A 22,197-nucleotide genomic window follows, 5' to 3' on the forward strand; every position below is an offset into this window, starting at 1 on the left:
CGGGATTCGCCGGACAACAGGGTATGCACACCTTGGGCCCACGCCGTGTACAACATCTCTTCTTCAGGTACCACGGGTGGATCACGGTGTGACGGGAATTCTCTTTCATCCACTTGATCCAATACTTCTTACGCTCGGGACCAACTCTCACGCGACCACCTGTCCCGCCGCCCGTTGGGCATATGGTCGGCCGCTTCAGCCCGCCCCACACGCCGCAGAGACCCGGGTCGACATGCGAGAGCGCCAAGACAACCACGGCTAGGAGGGGGCGTAGGGACCGCATCACCGATATGGAATTTGATCGGCGGCCAGTAGTGTGGTCCCGATGGTGTGTGTATGAAAAATAGACGCCTGTGTCAAATTTATGGTTATGTGCCTATTTTTCTTTGCTGAAAAAGAAGGTGTCTTGGAGCCAAGGCTTCAAAGTATTAAGGCAGGAATTTTTTCGAATTTTTGTATTGCTTGAATGTGTTGGAAGTGATCATTCTAAAGCTGGACGATAGAGGGGCGACTCCTCCTTATATAGACAATTTCGGATTGAAGAACTAAGTGACATATACACTTGTACCCAGTACCATATTGAACCATATTGAATGACAAATACAGAGGTGAAATTCCTGACCTTGTAAGTCATCCCGTTCCGAAGATATTTGGTTTCAAAGGTGGTTGGCTGTGTTTGAGGTTGTCGGCATCTAAGGTCTTCCATCTTGTTTTACTTGATTGATCGGGGTTTTTCGATTCCCGATCTCTACTTGATTTGGTATCCGATAATTGTCGAGAAGAAGGTATGAACGAGTTGACGTCTCTAGGTCTCTCTAGGTACCATACCCCACCCCCCTTTGGGTAACACCCCCCTTTGGGTAGCGCAATTGAAAAAATCCCCACCAAAAGTCTATCATTTGAACTTGTCACACAACAGGATGCACGGACAGTGTGAGTGACTGAGCAACGATCGGGAAGAAGATCCCCTGTGAATCGGGCAACGAAAGACTCTTGGTTTTTATCTAAATGAAAGACATATCTCTCTTATATACATGAGTAGAGAGACTAAGAGCAGCTGCTGCCTGCAGGCTAGTGTGACTGCCTATTACGGTATACTATAAGTTACCTGAAAACGGGATATCAACTTGGGAGAAGCTTGGAGGGATACAAAAGGGGCTGTTTGGACGGGAATAGGGCAACCGGGAGCAGAGCAATCATCACATGAATAAAACGGACTATCAGATCATTTGAGAATCTACTACGAAAAGTCCCTCTATCAGGGTGGTTTTCCATATATGGAAAGGTGTGCAATCCATAAGGGATTTCCCGGTGATCTGCCGGATCGGATGATTCGCCGGATTTTGGTTCCCTTGCATTCCGGTGAAGATTTGAGTGAAACTCCACGAAAATAATATGAAACAATCTCACATTAAAGCAGAAGCAAGAAAGATGCCTAGCAATTCCATTCAATCTACTTCGCAGTCATCAAGCCACCGTGGCCGCTTCCTGTGGCGTCCCGATCGCGCAAGTCCCCGCATTGCGACTACCATCTCCTGGTCGCGCTCGACAGCCAATGATGGCTTTTTGGGACGTGAGGAAGTGGTCAATGCCGGCTTTGGATCTTTACGCAACTTAATGTTTGGCGATTTTGAGTGTTCCGGAGCTGTCGTCGGTTCTGGTGGAGCCGAAATGGCGACGACAATCTCGTCTCGAACGCCCGGACTCTTCTCGCGAGTCTGTGGAGCAACAGAGGGTCCGGATCCCATTTCCGACATTTTTTTCTGGTTCTTTCGCTTGAGCTCTTTCCGTATCTGCCTGTTTTTCTCCCGCTCTTGTTGTCTGGCTTCCTTTGCCTGACGTCTTTGCTCAGTTTTGCCTCCCGCTGCCTTCTCTTCTCCAGAGCGAGAACTTTGAGGTTTGCCGCCTTTGCTGTCGCTCAAACCTTTGTCGTTCTTTCTCCAAGGCCTCTTCTTGCTTCTGAGTCTCCATGGCTGCTTTCTTCAAGCGCGCTTGGGCCACTTTTGCAGGGCTAAATACCTGCGCCGAGTTAGGATCTACACGATCGAAAAGGTAATCCTTCAGAGCTTTACCGCGCATTCTGCGCTGCTTTTCGTGAAAGATAGTCTCCCGAAGTCCCTGATTCTCATATCGAAGCAATTCGTTCTGAGATTGGAGACTTTCGAGAGTACTTTGAGCTTCCGACTGTCTCGGCTAGCGTTTTTGAGGATCCATCGACTACCTTGTCGACAAGTCGGCGCAAATCCCGAGCAGTGGGCTGCTGCAGGGCGAGCGAGTCAACGGAGCTGTCGCCAGACTCAGACTCATCTTCTGTTTTCTCCGCGATCTGCGACAAAACGACTTCAGGGTCAAATGGGAGGAGTCCGGTCCGTTTCAACCACTTGCGATGTTCTCCGCCGAGAAAGATGACCCGAATGCGTTCCAAAATAACGACCAGAACTCGCGTTTCGATAGCCCGATGAGTCCCTGTGTCTTTGCAGTCCACTGGATGAGCTGGTTGGTGTATGCGGTCGAAAGAGGGCCAAAGGGACACATCAAGGGGCTGCAGCCTGTGCGTGGAATGCGGCGGAAACACGGCAACGATTATCCGATGCTGGTCACACCACTCCAGGAAGTCCATATTGACATGACTAGAGTGTCCGTCGGTAATCAGGAGGCGGTAATCCCGGCCGTTTCGCGCCTTTTCTTTCGTGAACCGGTCGAAAACACCAATGAGCCATTCCTTTCCAAGTTCATGGTTCGTCCAACCCGTTTCTGAGGTTGTGAAAAACGCCGCTTGGTGCTCCGGATCAAACTCCGTGAGCCAGGAGTCCTGAACTTGCCCTGGCTTGCCTTGGTAGATGAGAAACGGGGGTAGCGCGGTCAGGTCTTGACAGACACATGCCAGGAACGTGATCCATGATCTGTTGCCATCCTGCGCAGCACCGATCAATTTTCCTTGCTTCTTGGCACGAACAGAGAATACTCTCTTGGTACGATTGATGACGCCGAGGAGAAAGCCCTTTCGTCCACATTATACGTGTTGCAAGGCAGGATGTCGTATTTCTCGATTTTCTCGCCAATCTTGTACGATCAGCAATGAAGGGATGGACTTGGGCACCTACTTACAAGCTCATAGTAGGCTCTGTATCTAGAAGCATTGTCTGCTCTCTTTCTTGCGATATCAAAACCGTCGAACCAAGTGCAACCGAGCTCATCGCTGTTACGTCGGACGAAGCTATACGGCCAGTCCTTTCCGACCTCAATTTTGGCGATATCCTGGGCAAAACTTTTGATCATCGGCAGCGTAGGCGGAATCCCACGTGATGAAAGCTTGCGAATATACGCAACAAGATCCCTTTCTTGCTGTTTTGAGAGACGTGACTTATACAAACTGTCGGCATCCCGTCTTGACCTCTGTTTGCCTTGGTGTCGCCGTCGCAGGGTAGTCTCGTCGCAATTGAACTGACGCGCAGTCTTGGCATAGTTAACAGTGTCACACAGCTTCAGAAACTCAAGCGCTTCATCAATCGGGGCCATGGTGGTGGAGAAATTCAGGATTGAAGTGGAGACGTGAACTGGCGGTGAATCCGGCGAATCGCCCGATCCGGCAGATCACCGGGAAATCCCTTAAGTTATCATTCGGAATACACATTAGATTCGACTTCTGGGGCTCCTCTTTAGTCTCTGACGTGAAGAAGAAGTTAAATATAGCTTTACAGGCGACCATTCGAGCTCGCCGGCAGACTGGTTTCGAGACAGTCGGGTTATCTCAACTGCCCAAGAATGGTGTCAGAACAACGGGAGCAGGGGTCACGTGCGATAGGGAGATAAGCAGATGACTCATTGGAATAGAGCCCGAGAGACCCCAAAAAGGGGCCCCGGGCGCGCTCCGGAGAAGAACACACACAATACACACATCTCTGCAAGCCTAATCGGCCTGCACTCCTACATACGATTGTTCTACTGCATCACAACTGTGCATTTCCTATTCAGGATCACCTAGAACCTTCGGTTCTGACAATTAAGAGTCTCAGTCTCTTTCCAGCCAAAAAGAGCCACGGAAGAGGCATTTCAAGCCTACAACCACAACAACAGAAAAACACGACCGCTCCCTCCATACGGAAGCGACCCGATAGCCACTCGAGATCGACTCGAGAAGAGCCCGAATACAAGCCGAACTCGACACGAACTCTGGCAATGTCCCATAAAGAAGACTCGGAGGTCTTCCTCGACACTCCGTACGACTGGATCAACTGGCAGAGCAACTTCGTGGCGAAAGCCATCGACCGGGAGCTCTGGGATTGGATCGACGGCAAGAAGGATCTCATGAAGAGGCCTGAGAGGGTGGCCCTTGAACCCCCTCCGACTCTGAATGCCGCCGAAGAAGGTCCCGCTGCATCTGCCGCCACTACCTCAACGGAAACGGCATCAGCTACCGTTTTCGCTTCTACTACGAGGCCAGCTTCTGTGGCCGAGAGAGATCGTCGCCTTCGAGAGAAGCAATTCGAATACACGATCTATCAGTCAGATCTACGCCTGTTCGGGCAGCAACAGGAAGGCATTCGAGACCTACGCAGCTGGGTCGCCAAGACTATATGCAAGACATACCACAGAACATGCTGCAAGGCGAACCAGTCCTTAAAGCAGTGGTACGAGCTTCTGAACAGTAATGCAAAAGGGTCCGAGAAGGAGGTGAGGAGAACCCTTCATCAGAAATACGAGAAGGCTATTACCCCGACCGCAAAGCCGCCTCGCAACTGGACCAATTGGTCCGACATATGGATTAAAGCTATTAACGAGGGGCTCGAGGGAGGACTCCCCGAGGCTCTTAACGAGGAAATCTGGCTACGAGGCTTCCTCAGGGCCGTCAGACCACATTTCCCCCATTGGGTCGACACGATTACCATCACGAATCCCCAAGACCAACCTAATTTCACAATCCACAAGCTAAAGGACCTCTTCCTCGCGTATATTTACAACAATTCGGGCCCCTCTATCATTAAACGAGGAGCTTTTGGTCCGACCTTCAACGCCCGTGGAAACCACCAGCGAGGAAGAGGTGGCAAGAGGCCCAGGTCGAAGACCACAGACGACAAGGGAGAAAAATACTGTCGTTTGTGCGAACAGCCCGGCCACCGCCTTAACTTTTGCTGGGGAATCTTCCCGGATAGAGCTGCCGAGTGGTGGAAGCCCTCGGACATAATCAAGAAAAACCTCAAAGACGAGTCCATCGCAGAAGAGATCAAAAGAGCAAAGGGGAAGCGACAAGAGCAACGCAGAGACGGAGAGAAGCATGAGGATCAGGACTGACTCCTAAGAGCGATGGGAAAGTGCTCTCTAGCTTCTTTCTTCATCGCTCGAGCGGACACAAAGGCAGCTTTGCCGTTGATAACTACCCTCTATGCCACTCCGCCCTGCTTGACTCTGGGTCCACCATCGACATCTTCAACGAGATTTCGCTTCACCCACTTTAGAAGAGCAACCCCTGGAGACTTCCTTTGGGCAGGAGAAAGCAAGGTGCCAATCCAAGGCTATGGCGACGTGGACGTGGAAGTCGAGGGCCCTCAAGGACCTCGTCTGCTGCGTTTAACCGATGCCGCCTACTGTGAAAGCTTTGCATGCAACCTCATCTCCTACAAACACCTAAAAAGGCAGGGCGTTTGGTGGGACGAATCCCCCGGCCAGCGATCATGCCTTCGAGCAGCTGATAGACGCATCCTCGCCTTCGTCCAAGAAGAGCATGGGCAATTCGTGCTGGAGCACATTCCTTACGATGTGTCAAGGAGAGCGTTCTTCGCCCGACGCAACAAATTCAGCTCCATCACCAAACGCCACCCACAGACCGCGACCGCAGAGCTCTGGCATCTCCGCCTTGGGCATCCAGGTCCAAGAACCCTGGAGCACCTTGTCAACTGCTCAAGAGGCGTCCGCATCAAAGGCATCACCACCACAGGATGTGATGACTGCGGCACGGCCAAATTGAAACGACAAATTCGAAGGGAGCCACGAGAAACGCCGCCACCAGGCGAGCGCCTGGCAGTCGACTTCCACGATCTCGAGCCTGACCAACTAGGCTACGATTCGATGATGTTGATCACTGACAGGGCCACAGGCTTCGCTTGGGACTACTACCTTCAAGACCGCAGAGCAGAGACGATCAACGCCTCTTTAGGCCATGCCATTGATTACCTCCGACACCAATATGGGTTCTCCGTTAAGGTGATTGAGTGTGATAATGAGCTAACCTCCCAGAAGCCGGCAGTCACAAACTTCCTCTTGCAGAAGCTTCTTAAGGTCGAGCCCTCAGCTCCCTACACGCAAGCGCAGAACGGAGGAGCCGAGCGCTCGGGGGGTGTGATCAAAGACAAAGCCCGCGCGATGGGAGGAGAACTGCCTACTCAACTGTGGAGAGAGATCTACAGAGCCGCGGTCTACCTCAACAACCGCACGCCAAAGAGCGGCCAGAAATGGAAATCTCCCTACGAGAACGTCACAGGCAAGAAGCCTCCGCTAGAGCATCTCCGCGCGTATGGCTGCAAAGCCTTCGCGATGACTACAACCGCACAAAAGAAAGCAGAGCGCTTGAAGAAGCTCAACCCACGAGCCTGGATCGGCTACCTAGTCGGCTATACGTCTTCGAACGTGTACAGAGTCTGGGTTCCCACAGAGAACAAGGTGATCTCGACGAGAGACGTGATTTTCGATGAAAGGCAGCTGTTTGATGGAACATTCCAGACGCTAGCGCAAGATGTCAAAGACGCAGACCTCGAAGAGCTCGCAGAAGCCCTAAGACAAATCACCCTGCCTGAAGAAGAAGAAATCCCTTCGCTCACATCTACACAGGCCCCAGACGAGCGGCTCTTTGAGCTCAACGACGATGCCAACGACGAGCAGGTGGAAGAGCTTGAAAGAAAGCCAGCCAGCGGGAAGAGCGATGGACAATACACAACAGCATGCTTCGAGCTGCTGCCAACGCCTCCACAGACTCCCCCAGTCGCCCTGCTCGCGGCGTCGATCCAACAAGCCAGCCATGTGTGGAACAAGCCTTTATCACGAGATCCTGGAAATGGACTCGTTGATTCAAGCACTGCGTTCGCGCAGGAGCCGCCCTCTCGAGGTTAAACGAAGGCCGATTATATTTCCGAGAGAGGCTATACGTACCCGCAGGCGAACTACGGACCCTTCTCACTCAACTCGCCCACGACAGCGTCGAATCAGGCCACCCCGGGAAAAACAAGCTATACGAACTCATTTCACGCTCTTATTGGTGGCCAAGGCTTAGCGCCGATACGAAACAATTCACACGCAATTGCCACGGATGCCTGAGGAACAAGACCTCCCGGTTACGGTACCAGGGGACGTTGAAACCGCTCCCAATTCCCTTGCAAAGATGGAGGGACTTGTCCGTTGACTTCATTGGCCCAATTCAGCGCACAGCTCGTGGATTCGACGCAATCATGGTGGTAGTCGATAGGCTGTCAAAGGACAGACATTTCACGCCTTGCAAGACCGACATGAAAGCACATGACTTGGCAACGCTCTTCGTACGAGATGTCTGGAAACTCCATGGACTACCGGATTCAATCGTATCTGATAGAGGACCACTGTTTGTCTCGGAATTCTGGAAAGCGGTTTGCCACCGCCTACAGATCAATATCAGCCTCTCCACAGCATATCACCCCGAAACTGACGGCCAGACGGAAAACGCTAACTCATTTCTCGAACAATACCTTCGCCAGTATGTTAGCTTTGCTCAGGACGACTGGGACGAGTGGCTCCCATTGGCCGAATTCGCAGCCCGTAACGTTGTTAGCGATTCAACGGGAATGTCTCCATTTTTTGCGAACACAGGCTACCACCCCCGAATGAGCTTTGGTCCCCCTCGCGCAATACCACTCGCGGCATCCAAAGACCTGGCAGAACGCTGCAACGAGGGGAACGAATTTGTCGCCAAGATGCAAGAAATCACTGGTCTACTTCGGACAAACCTGCTCTCAGCTCAAGCCTCACAAGAACAGTTCGCCAACGCAAATAGATCACCGGCGCCAGCGTACCGAGTTGGAGACATGGTGCTACTTAGCACACGCAACATCGATTCGGCCAGACCCATCCCCAAACTAGATCATAAGTTCATTGGCCCTTTTCGAATCGAGCGCGTGCTCAACCCTCACTCCTACCAACTGAAGTTGCCACATGAATTAGACTCAATTCACAATTCATTCCACGCCAACCTCCTACGACCGTCACCAAACGACCCGCTCCCCGGCCAATACAACACACCGCCCCACCAATAACGCTAGATGCAAAGGGGAGAAACTCTGGGCGATTGAAGCAATACTGGACTCGAAACGCACAAAACAGAAAGGCTTCCAGTACCATATACTATGGAGAGGCTTCGACCTTGAGCAGGCAACATGGGAACCACTACAGAACGTCGTCAACGCTCACATCGCCATCAGAGACTTCGAGAAGCACAGCAAAAACAAACCCAGACCCACGAAACAAGAAGTGCAAAATGCTCGCCTACAGGCTCAGCAAGACGTGGAAGAATCAGAAGCGATGGAGTAAGGAGGCCCATGTGAGGGAACGATCATGTGACTTTCATACTTTATGAAATGTCTCACTTTGATTCATGTAAATAGCGAAAGTCAGAGTCTTCCTTAGGAACCTCCTTCTCTCTTCGTAGACAATCACTTTACCCAAGTCGCACCCGACCTTGTTCGTGCACTTGTACCGTCACAACTATATGAAGTTCGGGTGCCTTTCCTCGAACTAGCTTTGTGCGCCTTCGACATAGATGTCCACCGTCACTTGAATGCCCTCCTGCTTGACGTCTTCGTTCAGCTCGCCCCGGCACACGGCCGCTCCGTGTTGCGCGGTGCTGTCGTCGTCGAAGACGCTGGAATGCGAGCGGCCCTTCAAGACGCTCAGGCTTGAGCTCTGGGACCCGATGCTGCCCCTGTTGGAGCAGGTCCTGACCGTCCTGGATCCACCAAACTTGGAGCAAATGTCCTTTCGGAGGATAAACTTGTCCACCATGGGCTTGACGCCCGGGATCGACAGGGCAATGAGCGTCGCGCCGATCTCGGAGACTTCGACGACGAGCAACCTTAGAAAGGCAAAATCAAAAGTATCGGGAGTTTGGTCTTGGTTTTGTTTGCAACACGTCAGTAAATAGTTGGACCCAGGCGGTACGGGCTTACTCACAGGCAAAGCCAATCACGAAGACAATTCGACTGACGGAGATGCCAACGACGCTGCATTATGCGGTTAGAGTCGCGTCGCCTTGGTAGTTGCCGGTGTACCCAATACTTACGCAATGCCTGGCAAGAGGATGCAGGCCAGTTGAACCTTTTGCTTCCGCGGCATCTCCAAGATCTTGAGCATGGCCACGGGGAGGCCAAAGAGCAGCAGGTCGCAGGCCAGTGAGATGCCTGAGATAGCGCCGTATATCTCATCCCACTCCAAGCATTCGAACCTGGTCTCGTCCTCGAATGAGGTGGGCGCCCAAAGCATGTTGACGGGCTTGCAGTGGAAAATGATGAGGCAGATCTGCGCCAGGTAACCGATAACCAAGACGGCGAATATTATCCGGATGGCGACGAGAAACCCCTTGTGCAGCGCGCAGATACGGTAGTAGAAGGCGAGGCCCGATATGCGGCAGAGGACGAGGGCAGTGGCGTAGACCAAGTGCGCAATCGAGTCGAAAATCTGCTGTCTCACCCACGTGGCGTCGTCGATGGCGAAACGGACAAAGGCGATGCTTCTTCCGGTGCCCAGGTTGATGAGTTCTATACAAAGGGCCGCAAAGGGAATAAAGACGACCTGTGCGGGAAGGGAGTCAGCGGCTGGCCAGTCCTTGCCACGGCTCCTCCATCAGGGGCGGCTCGCCAGCGACGCCAGCGCTATTCCGTCGTCTAGGCCGAAGCCGAAGCGCTTGATGATGAACCTCCGCGAGAGCAGTCTGCAGATGACGACCAAGGTGGCCAGGGCTGTGACGACAGAGATGCTGACGATGCCCGCCACGTCTTGGCTCATTTCAAGTTCCTCGCGGGTGACTCGCGGCGGCAAACGGCCGGAAGCTATGGCTTCTTCAACTCGGGGGTCGCCCATTTTGGCTCAGTTGCATCACGATACTTCCAGTCTGCCGGCGAGAGAGAGCCGGGAAGCCGAGGACTATGAAGATGTTGAAAAGTCGACATGGGCTGCCTGGCGTGAGCGCGGAGGGCGTGAGACTGGATTACCTATTCTTTGCCACTCCTGAAGTGTCGGCCTCGGCCATGAGCCGCCTGTCATTACTCGCATCATCCCAGCTTCTAGAAACTTTGTGCCAGAGGCAGTCTTTCCGCGCCGCAATTTCCCGGCCAAAAGAGTGAGGAGCGAGTCAAGCCGGCGCTCAAGGGCAGACACTGTTTCACCTTCGCCGCACTACTGCCAACCAGGCGCAATATGCTCAACCGGACTTGAGCCCTGCCGGCTGTCGAAGGCTTCGACGCTTCTCGGAGGGCCAGCGGGGGAATCGCTGTGTAGGGCGGTCGTCGCGATCGAGTGATTCGAGTCCCATCGTTTGGAGACTCCAGAGTCTGCTTCAGCCTCTTCATCCGCTTGGCCCATCTCGCAGCTATCTGTCGGGTTGACTCATGCCTGCGCCTCTTTTAGATCCGGGGTCTTCTATTGCTTGGCTGATGTGTACGGCAGTGATCGGAATGGTCCGGTATGGTATGGTATGACCTCTATACCATACCATACCACCTGCTGATATCCTTACCGGTATGGCTTACCGGTAATACCAGTAATACCGCCAAGACCGCTCAGAATGAGGCGGGTTGCAAAAATAGGGAAATGTATTGGCTACTAGCTGTCAACTTGATCGCTTATTCGCTTTCATTCTCGCTATCCCCGCTATCTTCGCTATCCTCAGCCCGAGGCTTCCCATACCAGGCACGTAGACACTCACAAGCCTCTATGATATCTGCCTTAAGCCTACCTCGACGATCAACTATACCAAGCTTTGCGCTACTAAACAGCCGTTCGCACTCATCTGACATTGGGGAAACCGCAAATAGATCCAGAGCGAAGCGGGCGAGGTCTCTTTGCGAGTCATAACGGGATAGCCAATAGGCGATGGCCTCATCGCAACTTGCCTCCTCGTTATGCAGCCGGTCGGTCGAAATATACTGCTCATACAGATCGGTGGCAGCAGCCGGGCCGTCTATGCGAATGCGCTTATGTTCCCTCTGCCGATCGAATGCTGGGTCTGGGTCCTTGTCCTTCCTGACTGGAGGTGGTAGCGCCTCAACAGGGTACTTTCCTTATACTCTGTCTCCCAGAGCTGCTTCACCGCCAGCTGTGCGCTTTCATACCACTTCTGTCTTCCTTCGTCGCCCTGAAGAACCCATTCTTGCCTGAACCATGCCCACTTTCGATACGGATTGAGTACTTGAGCTGCGTAATACGCTGGCGGAAGATCAGTATCTTCAGGAAATCGATGTTGCCAATTCCGTTGTCGGTTGCTGTAATACTCCTCGCACTTTGACCACGCAGCATCTGCACAGCCTTGGAGATACCTCCACGTGAAGTTGTCGTCGTCTTCCTCGTGAATGTCATGGTAGTGATCCTTCGTCTCGTTGATCTCGCGGAGAAGACAGTCCAAAGTCGAAAACCAGTCAGCGAGGGATGTCTTGTTTCCTTCAGCAAGCATAGTTGCCGCGAAGAAGTCTTTAAGTGCGAGCTCGATCTTTTCAAGCTCGAACCAGTGCTGTCCATCTAGTTTGAAGTTCGAAATCCCTTGAGACCCTCTCCCTGGTACATGACGAGCTGAGAAGATTTCCAAACGTTCTCGAACATTTAACGCTCGTGTGATCGAATGAAACCACGAATTCCAGCGTGTGGAGTTGTTCTGGATAAGCTCGAGCCCATCGAATTCGGAGAGATGGCCGCCGATAATAATTGCTGCAAACTCCTCCCGCCTTTGAGGAGTAAGCCGGATGTACCGCACAAGGTTATGGAGCCGGCCTAAACATCCAAACTTCTTCCACAGCTCCTCTACCTTCACGTAATCTCCGCGCTGGTGGTGCTTTTCAAGCTTCGCCAAATGCTTCTCACAATTTCGACCCATGAGAAACGCCTGGCAGCAGAGGTTGACAATGTGACCCAAGCAGCGCAGTCGGCGATGGCGACGCTGTTGCGGCTTCATCCATGGGCAGAGCTCCTTGAGTATAAACTCAACAGCGGTATCATTGGATGAAGCATTGTCCAGCATGAAGTATCCAATCTGATCTCCGCCAATGTCATATTCCGTCAATAATTCGAGAACGGTCGACCCAAGATTCTCGCCACTGTGCTCGCCATGAACGCGTCGCATGCCCAGGACGGTACTTCGTCGCTTGCCGGTGGCGTCAATCCACATGGCGACGACACCCAGGATTGCGTACGGGTTTGGCGAGGTCCAGAGGTCGAAGGAGATGGAGATTCTACTCCGCGACCGCTGGAGGTCCTCTTTCAGCTGTTGCTTCTTCGACAGGAAGGCATCCATAACCCAACCTCGAATTGTTTTCGCAGCCTTTGGGAGGTGATTAAGTAGAGCAGGGTTCAGAAAGAAGAGTAGCTCTCGGAAGTACTGGTTCTCCAACTGGAAGAAAGCAATATGGCAGTACACAACCCAACGAATCAAAAGCTCTTTGAACCTCTCAACGGTATCTTTCCAGAAAAATTGCTACTAGCAGCTGCGCTTTCTGTTGCTCCAATACAGACGCCCGTGTCGCACCGCGTTTCCTCAGGCCGCTTTGTGGATCAATCTGGTGCCTCTGTTCGAGATGATTTCTCACTCCCGACGTGCCATTGATCACAAATAACTCTTGCTTATACTTTCCGATCGCACATTCGTGACAGTAGTATACCTCTTTCTTGTCACTGTCTCGGATGTAATGAAGACCGTACTTCCACACATGCGACGAGCCGAGACGAGCTGCCTTCTTCGTCGTCGTCGCGCGACGCAGGTACGTGACATGGTCTTGTACGAATTCGTCCGGAGGCTCAGGATAACGGACAGAATTAGACGATGGCGTCGTAGCGGAAAAGTGTGGCGCGGGACACGATGCAGGAGATCTGGAGCGGATTGATGCTGAACTTGTCGTAAACGAAGATGGCGAGGTTGGCGCTGGAGATTCCATGATCATGACATACACCAGTTAAGGTATGGTCACTATGGTGGCTTTCGATCATTCGATCTTGGTCCATCGTCCAACTAGCCTAACGTAAAAATTTTCGGGCTCCAACATCACGGAAGTAATTCGATTGAAAGGATCATTTAAGCTTTCCTGTCCCTGAAAGGATCATTTAAGCTTTTCCTGTCCCTCCGACGACGCGATTGACAAGTCTGGCCAGTGATACGTTAGGTCATGCTCCGTCCTACATGGAAGAACTCATAAAACTGGGTGCAATGAGAAGTACTTTCTAATACGCACTAACACTAGCCTTACCTTCGTGCCTTCCTGGGATAGCTACCCGGCAGCAAAGACGAAAAGCATCCGTTCGGTGCCGGATCGACCTGACCAAGGTAGCCAGGTCGATATTGTGAGGATGATGGTATTCATGATTGAATGGAGTAGATAAACTGGCAGAAAACTGGTCAATAAGCCCTACAGATGACACTGGAATCATCGCCGCTCGGATTCTGCCTGGTCATTCTCCGCAGTGAGCCTCTCACCTGAGCTTATTTTTAGCGTTACTGGTATTGATCCGGTATACCGGTAATACCATGGTATCAAGTTTTTGTCAAACCATACCAGGTCTTGGCGGTATTTACCATACCAATACCAACTCATACCGGACCATTCCGATCACTGTACGGTGTGGTATGGATTTATTTCGCCCGGAGGATACTTCCCATAGGGCCTACTAGGGGAGACTAAAATTCGTCCCTCATCCCCCTCCTGGACCTAGTAAGTGAAGTTGGTCCAATTTGTATGGAGCGGCAACATTTTTGCAGAGCAAAAGGGGGTGAGCAAAAGGGGGGGTAAGGATGTGTTGAAGTGGGTCATCAGAAACCCTGAACCCCTGAAAGGCTCTCTGAGGAGCCTCTGACACTAGCTTGGAAGTGATATATTAAGGTGGCATTTCTCTGTATTTACTCACAGATTTCTTTAACCTTCAATGAACACTTCATCCGCTACACAGCCTTCAACAGGTTATGAGCCCGGGAGGCCAACTGCAAAGAGATGAGTTTGACCAAACAGCTTAATCACACAGCTAACTACACAGCAAGCACAGCAGCACGATAACCGCAAAGATCCTATAGGCTCTCGAGCCTCTTCCACTGCGCACCATGACAGTCACCTCTCTCTGCACATACATACAAATCGAATCTGCTATCACGAAGCTGAAATCGACACAATCTCCCCCTTTTACGACTGTGCCGAATACACCCAGGAGCCACATTGACCCAATCCTCCTACAATTCCTAACACTACTGATCTCGCAGGGGCTGAAATTTGAAGGTGTGCATAAGAAAAGGGTAGTGGCTGAAACCAAGGGAAAATGGTCCCATCCAAGGATCCGCGATGTGTCAAGTGCAAAGGCATCGTCCTCAGCAGCCCGCTCGCCTCCTCCACAAGACACAGAGCCCTTTGCCAGCCCAACACACTTCGTCTTCCTTATAGCTAGCAAGCGTACGGTCAAGAAGCACGTGCTGCAAAGCATCCTCAGCAGCAACGACGAGCACGTCCAACTCCTCAGGCAGCAGCCTCTCGATGTCCAGCGTCACTGGGATCCTCAAGCTGTCTTCACAAACCGGATGGATCACCTGGAACGGGAGATCAGGGACCTGCTAACCGTGGCAGGGTACGGAGACCTTCTTCCGGGCGGTAGGAAAGCCGTCCAGCCAGCCCAGCGAGACGAAGAGTCAGAAAACGTCTTCGAAGATAGGCTTGAAATCTGGCTAGACAGACAGACCAGGGTTAAAGCAGTCCTCTGCAACCGACTTAGCTTTCTAGCCCGTGAGGATGTCAAGCACCTAGAAACGGCCGCGCAGATCCTCCAAGCCATCGAGGCGCGCTACAAGCCCAGTGGCAGCGCTTGCTTCCAGGAGCTGGATAAGAAGTACATGGACCTGACTCTCGATGTCTGTACTGATGTCATGGACTTCGCCGAAAAACTCCGACAAGCCCGCTCAGAGCTGCTAGAGCTCGACGTCTCTTGTCAAATCGGGGAACCCCAGTTCATCAGCAAGTTCCTCACAGGGCTAGGTCCAGCCTACGAGGTGTTTCTCACAGCATTCTATCAGCAACACAACCTGCTGCCAAAGAGGGACCTTGCTGGAGCGGTCAAAAGACCAGCAGTCTCCTTCGAAGAAGCCATCGCCGCTGCTGAACACGAAGAACAGAGCCAGAAGCAACGAGGCGCCACCGCCGGTCAAGCTCTTGCCATGACTCGGAGAGACAGAGACGTGCCCGTCTGCACCCACTGCAAAAGGAAAGGACACACCGTGGATAAGTGCTTTAGAGTCCATCCAGAGCTCAAGGCCGACTTCGACAAGAGACATGCAGAGAGACTCAAAAAGAAACAGGATCATCGCGGCAGGCAGGAGCCCACTACATCTTCCACTACACCTTCCATCACAGATATCCAGACCGCCCTAGCCTACTTGCAAGGTCAAGCCAATGACCAACCACAGTCGCAGTCACAGGCTCTTGCCAACCTCGCTATGCCCCGTTTCACCTTCCCATGCACGATACACCTCGCCCCTCCTGGTGCTGCCAATCCAGTGGGAGTGCGTGATGATCTGGATCCGGCAGCACTGGCCGCTCAGCACACGCTGCTTTCACAGATCCACATCCTCGACACAGGCGCCTCACAGCACATCTTCTGCCGCCGAGGCAAATTCGGGCCCCTTGCTCCGTACACTGGTCTTCCCTACGCAGGGGCCAAGGGAGCCCAATTCCTGCCCATGGGCGCCGGCAGCTATGACCTGCCAGTGAAGGTCTGTGGGAAAGACCACATGCTGACCTTCCAAGACGCCCTCTGTGCCCCTGACGCAGGCGTCAACCTGGTGTCCGTCACAGCTCTCGGCAAGCAGGGGTGCTGGATCCTTGGCAATGGCGAGCACGCTGCCATCGTTAAAGGCGGCCAGATTGTGCTGACGGCCACTGTGGCTAATGGTGTCTACGTGATTGACGAGCCAAACAGAGACATCAACGCCGCACTGGCTAGCCTGCGTACTCGGGATCCTGACCTGACCTTCTGGAACGAAGCTACTGATGAAATCAGGCGTCATAGCAACCTTTCTGTCGTCAGCAGCGACCCAGCTGCCCTCGTCACCTCGCAGGTCCAAGATCCCAACCTACGCATCTGGCACGAGAGACTGGCCCACCTCAGCGAGCGCAACATCAAGAGGCTGCAAGGGATGTCCACTGGTCTGCGACCCCAATCGCCACAAGACCCGTGCGAGGCCTGCGCTATTGGCAAGATCAAGGAAGGATCTCATAGGCACTCTATTCGAAAGGGAACCTGGCCGCTAGAAAGTCTGCATATTGACATCTGTGGGCCGTTTCCGGACACTGGATACGACGGCAGCAGATACTGGGTGGCCATCCTAGACGACTACACTCAGTACGGATGGACCTTTAGCGTGGCCACCAAAGACAGCCTCTTCCCGATCTTCCAGGCGTTCCTTCAGAAGCATGAGACGCCTACCAGGCGATGCCTCTACGTGCGGATGGACCTAGGAGGTGAAAATCGCTCCACGCTGCTAGATGCCTTCTGCACCGACAAGGCGATCGAAGTCATCTACGCCGCCACGGAACAGCACCAGCAAAACGGGGCCATTGAGGTCTTCCATAGGGTCCTAAGCGAGAAGCTCAACCCTACGCTAATTCGGTCCGGCCTCGAGCGCAAATGGTGGCCCTACGTACTCCAGAGCATCACCTACGTCCGCAACTTGTCTCCTACAGCCAAGTTACCTACCACACCGTACGAAGCCTGGCACGGCGAAAAACCTGATGTTACCCATCTTCGAGTCATCGGATCAAAAGGCTGGGCACTACTGCCAGCAGCCAAACGCAGGAAGCTGCAGCCTAAGGGTATCCCGTGCAGAATGCTGGGGTACCAAGGGCACTGTAACTACATCCTGCTTGATAGCAGCAACAGGGTCTTCGTGTCTCCCAACGTCATCTTTGTCGAACACGTCGCCAAGCCTACGGTCTCTGAAAGACAGCCCAAGAGGCCCAAGACTGGCCAAAGCCTTGGCCAGCTGATCCGGGAGGAAGGCCAGCAAGCCGAATGTCCGCCTCGGACACTTCGCAACGGCAACAATACAACAGCCGACACCGCGTCTCTCTACACACCAGCAACTTCCACAGCGCTCTCGCCCGAGCCTGAAGATAGCCAAACCTCAGATTCCACGCGAGACCTGTCTGACAGCTCTGAAGACAACATAGTGTCCCATAGAGACGAGTCGGACGACAGTGCCCTGCTCGACCTGCTGGAAGAGACAAGCCCCGAACCATCTGTTTACTCAACTATCCATGCCGCTGCTGATCCGATCAGGCCGTCGGTCAGAAGGTCCACCAGACAAAGAGTTCCCCCTCTGCGCTATGGCTATAATTTCGATCACGCCTTCGCAATGGCTATGGCCATCTCACAGCAATGGGAAGACCACGAGCCCCTTGCCTTCAAACAGGCCATGCAGTCAGATAGCGCCAAGAACTGGCACGCCGCTATGGCGGACGAAATCCAGTCCCTGCAGGTCAACAAGACCTGGGAGCTCACTGACCTCCCGCCAGGCAGGAAGGCCCTACGAGGGAAGTGGGTTTATAGGCTGAAAAGAGGGACCGACGGCCAAATCGTCCGCCATAAGGCCAGATTCGTTGCAAAGGGCTACGAGCAACAGGAAGGCATCGACTATAGCGAAACCTTCGCCTCAGTGGTCAGGCCAGAAAGCTACAGAACAATTTTCGCCATAGCCGCCGCTGAAGACCTAGAGATCGAGCAAATGGATGTCAAGACCGCTTTCCTCTACGGGGACATCGACGAAGAAGTCTACCTCGAGCAGCCAGAGGGCTTCGAAGACGGCACTGGCCGCGTCTGCAGGCTCAAGAAGGCCATCTATGGGCTCAAGCAGGCGCCTCGCATCTGGTTCCACACCATCACCAAGTTTCTTGAGACACTAGGCTACAGGCCCATTGCGGCAGACGTCAGCGTCTTCGTCCGTGGCAAGAGCATCATTGCAATCTACGTCGACGACCTACTTCTCACTGGAGCCTGTCCTCGGAGGTCCAACGGATCAAGGATGCCCTCAGCAAACGCTTCCAGATGACTGACCTAGGTCCCTGCTCCCATTACCTAGGCATTAAAGTCACTAGAGATAGGGCCAGGCGTCGGATCGAACTGTCCCAGCGAGCCTACATTGAAAAGATCCTGGGACCTACAACATGTCAGACTGCAACCCAACGGACACCCCTATGGCCGCAGATCAGCTCCAACCACCCGCAGAGGACTGGCACGCCCTCCCAAGGACCAGGCCGCCTATGCCAAGAGGGTAGGCTCACTGATGTATGCGATGCTCGGCACTAGGAGCGATATCTGCTTCTCCGTTGGCGCCTGCTGCAGACACCTTGCCAACCCAACGTCTCAGCACCAGACAGCTGTGAAACGCATCATGAGATATCTTAAGGGCACCATTGACTATGTGCTAGTCTTAGAGGGACCACTGCAGCCGATCCAAGGCTACACTGACGCAGACTTCGCGGCGGACCTGCACACCCGACGATCGACGTCAGGCTTCTTCTACAGCCTCGGCTCAGCAGCCATCAGCTGGACCTCCAAGAGGCAGCCCTGTGTCACGCTCTCATCCACAGAGGCCGAATACGTGGCTCTGACCCAGTCAGCCCAGGAGGCCATCTGGCTGCGTTCCCAATGAAGGACCTAAGCCACCCACAGGCTGTGCCAACAGCCATACACGAGGACAACAAGGGCGCTATAGATCTGGCCAACAACCTCAGCACCACTCGCACTAAGCATATCTCTCTTAAGTGGCACTTCATCCGAGAGAAGGTTGCAGAAGGGACCGTCAGCCTTATCAAGATCGAAGGCACCAAGCAGCCTGCTGATGGGCTCACCAAGGCCCTGCCACGAGATGCCTTCCTCCGTTTCCGGGACTCTCTAGGCGTCAAGTCCGATTAGAAGCACCACACTGCTCAGCCTCTAATCGAGTGGGAGTGTCACAGGCATCTTCGGCCCTCCTTAGGCACTCAAGCCTCTACACACTGACGGAGCTCTGAGGCCACTCCGCGAGATCAATCTGGCCCTCCCTTGGCGAAGACCCTTCTGCAAGAAGGCAGCCACACTGACGGAGCTCTGAGGCCACTCCGCGAGATCAATCTGGCCCTCCATTGGCGAAGACCCTTCTGCAAGAAGGCAGCCACACTGACGGAGCTCTGATGGCCACTCCGCGAGATCAATCTGGTCATCCCTCCGCAGTCCACGCGTTGCAAGCAACGAACCCGTAGGCGCGCTATTTCCCTGTGTTTTTTACCCACGAAGGTGATTTTGGGTTTTAGCGAGGGCCTAGACGGGACTATCGTTGCCGCTGCACGGCACCTTGACTGTCTGACAGAGCCGCCCTTCAAGCGAGTTTGAGGTGGGTCATCCGGACCCCTGAAAGGCGCTCCCAGGGGGTTCTGTCAGCCGCTTGGAAGTGGCATATTAAGGAGGTCACCCCCATTAAGGGTCATTACTATTTCACGTTACCTAAAGTGGCGCACTCTTTCCCAATATTTTTCACCCATAAAGAGGTGTTTTTTGGGTTTTAGCGAGGGCCCTAGGAAACAGCACACTGCTGCACAGCACCTTCGCCTGTCTGTCAGAGCCGTCCTCAGAGCGAGTGGGAGTGTTGAAGTGGGTCATCAGAAACCCTGAACCCCTGAAAGGCTCTCTGAGGAGCCTCTGACACTAGCTTGGAAGTGATATATTAAGGTGGCATTTCTCTGTATTTACTCACAGATTTCTTTAACCTTCAATGAACACTTCATCCGCTACACAGCCTTCAACAGGATGGTAGCTTGTATAAGAGCTCGTATCATCAACGAAAACCATCGCAGGTTACAGTACAGTAAGAGGTTGTGGTGTATTGACTGCTCTGAAGCGATTGTTCCATCTCTCCAAAAAGGCGACTTCTTATAGTTCTGTCACTTGTGGCTGCCTTCGAGTGGCGATGTCACTACCCAGGCTGCCTAGATGACGTTGTCATCAGAAGGTTCGATGCCACTGCTTAACAACGACGTTATTCTGCTGACGACCCCTGACACGTGACAGCCGACTTGTTGAGTGACTCAAGCATTTAATCGGAAGTCATAGGCTCCTTTGGTTCTCCCAGGATCGGAGCATCCTTTTCGATATTGACAAAGTCAAAGACCTTGGAAGTCTCAGCCCTTGAGACGAAATCATCGTACTAGGAAGCCCATTCGGACGGTCTAGAGAGCGTGACTTCAGACTTGGCTGTCATCTTGGGAAAGCCTTTGGTGTTGGGAAATTGGCAGCAAGGAGGGACAGAACGATTGGCGCAAGCAAGCAGACAAGAGCGGCAGGGTTTGTATCCCCTGAGTGATGTGTGCGTGTGGCGATAGGCACCGTGCGAACGATCTTGCACGATCCCTTTGACTGCGTGAAGGCCGGTCAGGGGTCACGAGCCCCACAATACGTAGCTACATGTCATATACGCATTCAGGGGCTAGGTCCCTCCCCTCAGGTGTGCCACTAAATAGGTGTGGCAGCTGACTAATTGGAAAGTCTCTCAACACGAGTTCTGCGAATGACAATAAAGTGGGGCGTGGCACGGGTAGCTTAACCTTATATTCTGCCTTCTAGAAGCACTTTGTGGTGGGACCGCTACAGGTTCGCGTCCGTGCGAGCCGCTGTCGTTTGAGACTAGCGATGGGATACGGTCGCACATTAGGCAAGGTTGGCAAAAACCGCACCAAAAAAAAAGGCTCTCTACCCCTCAATCCCTCAGCCCATCAATCCCTCGAGACACCTTCGTCAATTGAAGCCTCTGTATTTCCACATCTACGATAAACGATGCCTAAACGCAGGCTGGACCTTGAGCCCTTTCGGGCTCACATCAATGAGCTCTTTCTGTTAAAGTCCACGCAGCAGGAAATGCTGCAGTCATTGAACAATCTTCTTGTTAGCCAAGGCTCCCCGACAGTCGGCTTGCGGCTCTTTCAGACTCAACTTGCAGACTGGGGACTGTCTCGTCAAGTACAGCTTGATGACCTATCCGAAGATATCGTTGAGATGCACGACTCTGGATTTACACACCAAGCTATCCAGGCTCAGGTCAATGACATCCTTCGTGCAAGAGGCAGGCCGGAGATCTCGCCACGCTCGCTAAGGAGCTATCTGGCTACTTCGGGACTTTCACGGCATAGCCACGCCCATGTCTCTGAAGAGCTTATTGAACGAGTTCGCTTTTACTTCTATGCATACGGCTATAGTGACTCTTCAATCCTTCGTGACTTGCAAGCCAAGGATGGAATGACGGTATCCCTTTTTACAGTCGTACGCGCTCGACTGCAAAATGGAATGAAACGCCGTTTAGGCACGCAAGAGGAACAGCAAGCGGCCCTTTGTGCGGCAATTGAATTCCTCGAAAGGGACCTCCAACAGACACCTGCGGTTCGTTCATTTGGCAGAGGCTATCTGTACAACTATGTTCGATTAAAGGGTGGCGTCTTAGTATCACAGAACCGTCTCTATGACTTCTATCGTTCAGTCTTTCCTGAAGAAGTCCAAAGGCGCCGCGAGGGCAACTTCAAGCACCGTACCGACTTTACTGTGCCGGGACCAAACTTCCTTTGGTGCCTCGATGGGTACGAGAAGCTCAAGTGCTTCGGCTTTCAAGTCTACGCTTGCATTGATGCATACTCGCGTTGCATTATCTGGTTCTTCTTAGGAAGATCAGCGACTACAGCTTTAAGCACACTAAAGCAGTATCTTGTCGCTGTACAGCGTCTTGGAATGCGCCCATTTTTCACTCGTTGCGATTGTCACGGGCTGTGCCCGGCTTGGTGGACCCGGTTGTACCGGGTCCGGTGGGTCGTGCTCGGGTGGCAGTACCGGCCCCGCTCCGCGGACCCAGAAGCTGCGAGAACATTCTGTGAAGGGCAATATAAGCTCGCACTCGAGGCTACGCCTCGAGTTCGGCTTCCTTTCCTCCTT

At 53.0% G+C, this 22,197-nt stretch overlaps 4 protein-coding genes across 4 annotated transcripts; 2 read left to right on the top strand and 2 right to left on the bottom strand.

Annotated features, from left to right (window-relative positions):
* Window positions 1-1,448: 1,448 nt before the first annotated feature.
* On the bottom strand, window positions 1,449-3,279 carry HRG_01594 (DDE superfamily endonuclease domain-containing protein; the record flags this gene model as incomplete). Its single annotated transcript, XM_044860065.1, has 5 exons — window positions 1,449-1,842; window positions 1,925-2,145; window positions 2,222-2,903; window positions 3,020-3,063; window positions 3,109-3,279. The coding sequence occupies 5 exons, from the start codon at window positions 3,277-3,279 to the stop codon at window positions 1,449-1,451; spliced, it is 1,512 nt and encodes a 503-aa protein (XP_044723698.1).
* Window positions 3,280-4,179: 900 nt separating this feature from the next.
* Window positions 4,180-7,104, top strand: HRG_01595 (integrase core domain-containing protein; the record flags this gene model as incomplete). The annotated part of the gene is made up of 4 exons (XM_044860066.1): window positions 4,180-5,252; window positions 5,457-5,726; window positions 5,799-6,876; window positions 6,967-7,104. The coding sequence occupies 4 exons, from the start codon at window positions 4,180-4,182 to the stop codon at window positions 7,102-7,104; spliced, it is 2,559 nt and encodes an 852-aa protein (XP_044723699.1).
* A 1,650-nt stretch (window positions 7,105-8,754) lies between these two features.
* On the bottom strand, window positions 8,755-10,095 carry HRG_01596 (proteinrelated to integral membrane protein pth11; the record flags this gene model as incomplete). Its single annotated transcript, XM_044860067.1, has 4 exons — window positions 8,755-9,128; window positions 9,190-9,239; window positions 9,299-9,807; window positions 9,874-10,095. 4 exons carry the CDS (start codon window positions 10,093-10,095, stop codon window positions 8,755-8,757), a joined length of 1,155 nt encoding a protein of 384 aa, XP_044723700.1.
* Window positions 10,096-14,776: 4,681 nt separating this feature from the next.
* HRG_01597 (reverse transcriptase (RNA-dependent DNA polymerase) domain-containing protein) lies at window positions 14,777-18,295 on the top strand (the record flags this gene model as incomplete). The annotated part of the gene is made up of 3 exons (XM_044860068.1): window positions 14,777-17,721; window positions 17,767-17,788; window positions 17,855-18,295. The coding sequence occupies 3 exons, from the start codon at window positions 14,777-14,779 to the stop codon at window positions 18,293-18,295; spliced, it is 3,408 nt and encodes a 1,135-aa protein (XP_044723701.1).
* Window positions 18,296-22,197: the final 3,902 nt, after the last annotated feature.

Source organism: Hirsutella rhossiliensis (assembly GCF_020360975.1).
Source record: "Hirsutella rhossiliensis strain HR02 chromosome Unknown scaffold00002, whole genome shotgun sequence".
Lineage (NCBI taxonomy): Eukaryota > Fungi > Ascomycota > Sordariomycetes > Hypocreales > Ophiocordycipitaceae > Hirsutella > Hirsutella rhossiliensis.